The sequence below is a fragment of the Trichoplax adhaerens genome, genomic scaffold, assembly GCF_000150275.1.
Source record: "Trichoplax adhaerens TRIADscaffold_3 genomic scaffold, whole genome shotgun sequence".
Classification (NCBI taxonomy): domain Eukaryota; kingdom Metazoa; phylum Placozoa; class Uniplacotomia; order Trichoplacea; family Trichoplacidae; genus Trichoplax; species Trichoplax adhaerens.
Window position 1 is genome coordinate 1,296,815 of NW_002060945.1, and position 7,987 is coordinate 1,304,801.

Consider the following 7,987-nt stretch of genomic DNA (forward strand, 5'->3'; position numbering starts at 1 on the left):
CAAGTCAGATAGATTAGATCGAGTGGGGTCTTTCCTTTTATCCGAGGTAGTAAACATCAGCCTGATAACATTTCAGTTTAGGGGATGACAAATTACCAATCAACGATTGTGGTTGATGTCTTGTACAAGATGATGGAATCAGTAGCAAGACTTAGGTGCAGTATTTCTGCAATGGTAGCCACAGTAGCTTAGCTTGCGGTACTGTCATTGATTTAAAATATCAAATTTATAACTTTTCGGTTTAGGGTATTACAAATTACAAATTAAGGCGCCTAATAAGAACCATTTTAACGGTGTAAATAAGTGAATATGGGCAATCAGTCCATATTTTAAGACTATCTTGTGCCAATAACGAGGTTAGGAACAGCACTGGTAATCTATCTTCATATAGTCTACACATTATTAAGACTTGTAAATCACTGAGAATCTATAGGGAAAAAGGTTGCCAGGAATTTCAGATTTTAGTGCTCTTATTTTATAATTCTACGAACTTCACGGACTGTTTAATGTTGGAGGATATTATACGATCTCTTGCGCTAAAATACAAATAGATGAGGCAATTCATTTATCTTTCCTTCGATATGCATAAAATACAGCAAATTATATGCGGTAATCAGCATTCTGAAATAGGCTGTAATGGAAGAGCTAGATTTATTTTAGACTCTATTCTTAAAATGATTATCTCATGAATAATTGATTATCATTCTTGATTTAGGATCACCGTTATTTGAATAAATTTTACATTTCATATAAATATAATACAAATTGCATGTTAAAATATATGAGAAGAAAACGCCAGGCACAAATATACACGTATGTATTTTCTATCTAGAGTATCAAGTTTTATAATCACTACGCAAATAAAGATAAGTTAGATGTTGCAAGCAATCCTATGAATCATTCGATTTCTAAGAATACGCATGATGACGTTATTTAATGTCGCGTTAGCATCTATTTAGAAATTGCCTAACAGTAAAATTGCTATGGACAAACTCTGCAAAACTTGACTGCAGATACGAAATTATTTTCTAGGGCGTTACGGGATCATAACCATAACTTAGTGGAACCCAAGTGATTGGGGTATGTCGATCGAAATTAAGGCTATGTCATAAATGTCATAAGTGGTTTAACCGAGGCGACCTAAATAAATGAATCCTCACGGATAATTCGAAATAGTTTAATACATCGAAAGAAATCGATTATCAAGCGTATTCTAAAAGTAGCTTTTCGCTACGCTGGTATATCATAATTAAGGAAAATATCACCTTGAAGCCATCCACACCCCTTAAAAAAATTTTCTCATATCTTTCGAAAAAATAACCTTAATTGACATCTTGGTATAAATTCAATGTTATTTGAACTTTTGTATGAAACTGTACAGCTCTTCCGCTAACGCAGATACTTCCGGTTGCCCATTTGTATGAATAATCCGTAACTGTGCTAGAGCTATATATAAGCACAAAATAAGCGGTATTCATTATTTTAACTTTTAAATTACTTCTTGATACTTCATATAAAATAATTTTTCTTGTATCTTACCAATAGCAATTCGTCTACTAATATCTGTTCTATACTACATTCGGTTAGCATTTATCCATTGTATACTTACCATCATTCTTCATTTCTTTCGATAGATTCGGTAGCCACTAAAATTATAATATATATTAGTATACATGATTTCATGTTTTTAATATATTTCAGATATACTATCAATAGACTTCTACCAACACAAAACTATTAATATCAGATTTCGTATTAAGAAAGTAACCATACCTTACACTTTGATACCACAGAATGTAAACCAAAGAAGGATGGCATCATATTCTATTACGTAGTAATAACAAATATTTACAAATTAATGTGGGTCTTTAAATCCTAATTACACTTAAAAACAAGCAATAACGTATATAACAGAAATGAGTAATCTAACCTTATATTTATTTTGATCAATTAATGATGCAAACAGGTAAATAATCATTCGGTCATGCTTTTGGACAAGATCACGTACCTATTACAGTTTAAAATAATAATAATTACGGAATAATTATAGATTTTGCTTAGTAGATACAATTTCAGTAAATGTTTTATCGAACCTGATCATCACTTGCAAAATTGATCATATCTGCGAATATACTTGTTATCATTTTCCTATCCAAGCCAGGTGACTGTCAACGAGATTATAATTACTAATGTCATATAATGATACTCTCTTATTGAATTGGCAGTAAATTATCCTGCTTAATTAAACTATTTTTACCATTTCTGAACATTTAAATATTGTAGAGACCACATCTTCATCGATCATTTTCTATTTAATGGAAAAAGGAACCGCAAAGTTAATGTGTCACATTCAGATTTCTGAGCTTTAATGATTGATATTTTGCATTGGTATTACGTTAATTTCGTTACCTGTACTAGTTCGTATCCATGATAAATTAATCGATTGATAATGGTTAATATCTCCTATAAATTACATTAGTTAATTTCCAATAAAAATATATGTATCGCTGTAACAGTATTATTAGTATCAAAACGATATGTTAATAGTTTTGTTGTATTTACTAACCGAAAGATCAGAAGTACTATGAATACACTTTTTACGTAATAGATTATGAAGATAGGACAGCACTTTGCTATCTAGCAGAAACTGGTAAAGGGAAATAACAATTAGTTTTGAATAGATATCATATTGACAGAGCTATTATAGCATATGAAGTATGAAGATTATTAATTTGTATGAAGTCAAATTCGTTAATTACTTTATTTTCATTGTGAGAAACCTTTTCAATCGCGAAGTACAACAACTCAACGATAGGATTCTGTCAAGAAAAACGAATACAAGTCTAAAGCAATCGTAGTTTCTAACTCATTGAATATTGCCTATTCTACCGATAAATTTACGTTAATTTGTTCACAATTTTCAAGTACCTGCAAATATAATGACTGGCTAGCTACAATTTCGCATGCATAACCAGTAGGAATTAAATCCATATTTAATTGCCAAAGCTATTAATTTTTAATTTATTAGAATGGTTACTCCGATAAAATAAGTTGATGGACAGCATTTATTTGTGATAGCTGACACTTAAACAGTTGCTTTTACAAGAATAAACATCACATAGAATTATGTAATACTTTAAAAAGATAAAATAGCTAACCTCATCATCAGTTTCATCTCTTATATACGAAAAAATTGTATGCCTATTGATTATGATGACAGTCCATGCCTTTAAAATTTCTTTTAATACCTATAATATCGTATATTGAAAAGCTATGGTATAAAAAGAGAAACATAGTACAATCTTTGCTAATTAATTGCACCGGGTTAAAGTATAAATTAATACTTTGACTGTATTGCTTACTCTTTATATGAATTTCATTTCACTACATGTACGTACCTTGACATCATCCGATTTAATTAGCAGAACGACGATTTGCAGCAGCTACAAAAAAGTCGTGAATGATATACCATTTACTTTAGCAGTAAACACAACGTATAGCAATATTATTTGCAGATATCGTTCATATACCGGAATGATATGAGGAGATTGATATAAATATTTCATGCAAGCATATACTAATGACGCTGTTGATCGAAGGAATTGAGTCTAGCGGTGTAAAAAATAATACAAGCTAAAATTAGCAATCGCATGCAAGCTATCATCATAGTACGGTGTAACAGTGCATTACTTACGGATCTACCCTTTGCGATTACATCGGCAATTTTTTGAACATCATCAACTCTAGTGATTAATATTTCCTCTATAATTTTTAATAAATTGTACATCATTAAAATTAATTTATGGCTATGCAACGCTTACTCTTTATTAACTTGAAACCATACCCGCACAATGGATGAGTAGCTGCATCGATTTAATGGCAAGATCTTCATATGGAGAAGCTAATAAATTAATCAATACTGGGATACAATCTATTTACATTTAAGTAAAGGATAAAATCAAAATTTTAGATTGACCTGCAGTAAAGTTACAATCAAGAATAAGTACTTCATTTTTTAAACATTGATAATTTTCACACGAAATCATAACCTGAAGCTATAGGAAAGGAATAAAAATTTGAATCACGACTACAAACTGATTCCAATAGTAGCATGATATCCATATCTAGATCGAAACTGCAAGACAAGTTTTAGTTGTAGCGTCAACAAACGTGGATGCTGTTTAATTATGAGCTATAATGCAGTATACCTATCGCTTTTTTCTATTAACTGGAATAGTTTTGAAACCAATTCACTTCTATGTCAATGATGATAGACAAATTAAGTTGGTAAATTTATTGTTAGACTTGGTTCTGATAAAGTTTTAAATCAGTGACAAGATAGGTGTATGCATATTTTATTGCTTTTACCTAGAACGGTTAAAGATAGTACAATCTTGAATATAACCAAACACGTCACCTCTGCAATTTAATTTAATTTAATTCTTTATATTATAATAAGGCTTCCAACGGCTATTTTTGTAAAAAAACATTAATGTAATGATTGTCTATGTTATAAATTCAAGTTATTTTATAGAAGTAGAATGAGTCAATATAATTTATATCGCTTAATAATTCTCAAGGAAAATCTTAGATTCGTGGCTATCAATGATGAAAAAAGAAGTCGATTAAAATATCTGACCTTCCGGCAGCCCAATAGCGATGAGATACTATTCTGGGCAGTAAAAGTCTAAAATTTCAAGAGCGTCTAGTTATTAATACATGTAAATAAAATTCAATTAAGGTTGATAATAGTATACGTATAGTATAAGCTAACAAAAATAAACACTGATGTTTGCGTTTACTTTAAATGATGTATTGCATTTCGAGTATCATTACAACGTGGACCATGTCGGACATTCTTCTTACAGGGTAAAGACATACATATAAAGATATAAAAATAGTAACGATTAGTGTATATAGGTACTGTAGAATTGATATATAAAAAGTTGTATTTAAATATCAAGATACCTCGACTGCGAGTGAAAAATGATCCAATAAAGCATCAATCTAAAAGTTTAAGATTGAAAAAATTTTGACTATTAAGTTAAATTAGTTAAACCTCATATTGTTATACATCAACGATATTTTTCTATAGTAAACACCCAGAAAAATTGTAAGGCTACCAGAATTTGTCTTACAAAGTGTCTTATAATGAACTCAAAATTACAATAGCATGGCTTAGTGTTTCGTTTTGCGAACATATTTTTATTGGTATGACTAATACCAAAGTTTAGTTACTCCTAATCTTAAATTGTTTTACGCCAATTGAAATGCTTAATTCTACTATAACACGCATATAGTCGTGCAGATTGTATTTTGATACACAACCTTTGCTAGATCTTCATCTTCACTGTCATTAGAATCCTATAAAGGAGTATTAAAAATTGATTGATGAGAATAGTTAACACTGGTAATATTATTAACATTATGTCAATGATGGAAAAATATTAGTAGTTTGTAATCACCTGCTTTAAACAATTTGTTATTGTGATATCAAATATTGTGCATGCAAGTTACCATTTTGTGCCTTTTAGTATTACCGTTGTGTTAGTGGTTATAGTTAACCGACATAACTAGTGAAAGTAAAGAATTTCATCTAGTACGGTGTTTGTTAATTAAACAAGAAAACCCTAAAGCTTTCGATACTTGTATGTTGCTAATCTACTCAATGTTGTCCCAGGTAGTATTTGAATGACATTTAAAAGACACACATCATCGATTAGCTAGCTTTCAAAGTTCTGATCTATTCGACAAATGAATGTCATCATTTGGATATTGCATGTGAAATCATACTCATTGAAGGAATTGTTTTCTATAAGCGTATTTACCTAGGGATCTAGACAATCCTATAGCTTATGATTGAGGTAATTAATCAACATAAAGACAAGATTGTCATCTGCTATGGAACATGTTTAGCCGGTCATTTTCGTGATTGAAATGGAAAAATCCTCCAGCGTTAGCAACTACAAAGGATTACTATTGCTCTTTAATCGCAACAATTATAGATTCCATTAAACCATTAATAACGGTGGAAATTGTGAGAAAAAAATCTAGTAATTATTCAAATTGTATACTCTTATTCTACTATGTATAGAATTTGCACACCAAAAAATATTGATCAGACGATTGACGTATACAAACATGACTAAGACAAGGTATTACAAAATGATTACTGCTGTCTTATCCCTATTTTCGTTAGATTCATCTATCTATAGCGCAAAACTGCTACTTCATATCCATCCAATACGCCTATTTCAATCACGATTGATTCCTTCTTACCTCAGTTATCGAATCGTCCTCTTCTAAATCACTGAAACTAGCCATAACAACAACGTACGCGTATCAATTAAATTAATGCAAATAGCTAGCAATTCGTTCTACAGCAGTCGTGTTTGGAATGGAATGGATCGCTAATTCCTCTACTCAATTGCTTTGACTACTTAAAAATCCAATTCAAGTAATATCAGAGTAAAAATATCTAAGTCGAGCAATTGATGGATATATAATGCAAGTTTGAACTATGTATCCTCACATATGGTGATGAGAATAATAGATTAGTAATTAACGAGCAGCATCCTATATTGATGTAGTATCTCCAACTTGTGATTGGTTTTTTGTCCTATTTCTTTAGATAGTATCACATGGCAACTGGCGATTGTCTTTAAGTTATATATAGAAAGTGTGTATTGTTTTAATGCCATATAGTACGCTATATTATGAAGTGCTGTGTAAGAACTAATCTATGCATTGCTCTTATTATATATTATGAGAGGTGAAAGATCCGTTATGGGGGATATTGGATTTACTTTCGCACCTCGAGCAGTAGCTCTCGATCAAGCAACCCAGGCGTCAAAGATAAATAATCGAGCCTAAGAATCAATTGTAATTATCTTTCTAGGGGTGCAATCATTATCCTGCATGTTGCAATCAGCTAGTTTGCACAGAGGATGTCTTCAACGGGATAAATCTATAGGTTTATCCGACCCATGGTGGTTCTTTGATGTTCTATACCATGCCAATGAGTCAGTTCATTTCCATATAGTGTATAGGAAAGTATACCAAACAAAATGGAAACGATCATACCATAGCCTTAATGTGTTGTGCGATCCTTTTACTGCTTGCAACACAGTGCCGCCATAGCATTTGGAAAAAGGCTCTTTACGGTAGCTTTTTTCCTGTGCTATTGAAAGAATGAAGAGGATTAACTAGATAAAAATAAAGTCTGGAAATAAAATTGACTTTTGTATAGAGTAGATCTTTTGGATTAACCTGAAAGAACGATTCCTACAAATGCTGTACTAGGGCTGTTTGATGCCCAATTCTTAAGGCAGTAATTTAAATAATAAATAGGGGACATTATTATTAATTATTAGTCGTTTAGCTTAGTATGATCGTGGTGCAGTATTCAAGTCGCCACAAAATTAGAGACGGAATGTTACTTGTTCGTAGGCCTACCATTAGCTCTATTTACTGTATCAAAGTTGATAATAATAACTATTTTTCAGTGGTCCGAACAATCTGTTATATGAAATGCTTCCATTAATTGTGGAAATAATATTAGTGATTCATTCGTAATTTACTTCAGTAGAATCGTAATACAGTATTTAGGAATTTACAAAGTTGCCACAAAATTAGAGACTAAATGCTGTTTATGGGCCTCCCATCAAATCTATTTACTGGATAGAATTTGATGATAGTTACTTTCGGTAGTCCCGAACAGTCTATAGTATGAAATTCTTCTATTATATAGTTACTTGTGGAAGTACTATCAGTAACCCATTCAAGGCAGCATTTATAAAATAAATGATTTCTCATATTGTAATAGTTCGTAGTACTATAATTTATGGTTTTATTTTTCAGTAGCCCAGAACAGTCTATCATATGAGTTTCTTTCGTTAATTGTGAAAATACTATCAGTAACCCAGTTATACAGTAGATTAGTTTAGTCTACAATGGTCGTAAGGCAGCATTTAAGATTTTATGAACT

At 31.2% G+C, this 7,987-nt stretch overlaps 1 protein-coding gene across 1 annotated transcript; it reads right to left on the reverse strand.

The window, feature by feature from the left end:
- Positions 1 to 1,351: 1,351 nt before the first annotated feature.
- Positions 1,352 to 6,324, reverse strand: TRIADDRAFT_63721 (uncharacterized protein; the record flags this gene model as incomplete). The annotated part of the gene is made up of 20 exons (XM_002110797.1): positions 1,352 to 1,446; positions 1,610 to 1,646; positions 1,774 to 1,824; positions 1,931 to 2,008; positions 2,094 to 2,165; positions 2,258 to 2,308; positions 2,410 to 2,463; positions 2,567 to 2,647; positions 2,781 to 2,819; positions 2,929 to 3,006; positions 3,159 to 3,248; positions 3,399 to 3,443; positions 3,531 to 3,608; positions 3,695 to 3,762; positions 3,845 to 3,931; positions 3,977 to 4,055; positions 4,640 to 4,687; positions 4,969 to 5,007; positions 5,329 to 5,364; positions 6,280 to 6,324. 20 exons carry the CDS (start codon positions 6,322 to 6,324, stop codon positions 1,352 to 1,354), a joined length of 1,251 nt encoding a protein of 416 aa, XP_002110833.1.
- Between the last annotated feature and the right edge of the window lie 1,663 nt (positions 6,325 to 7,987).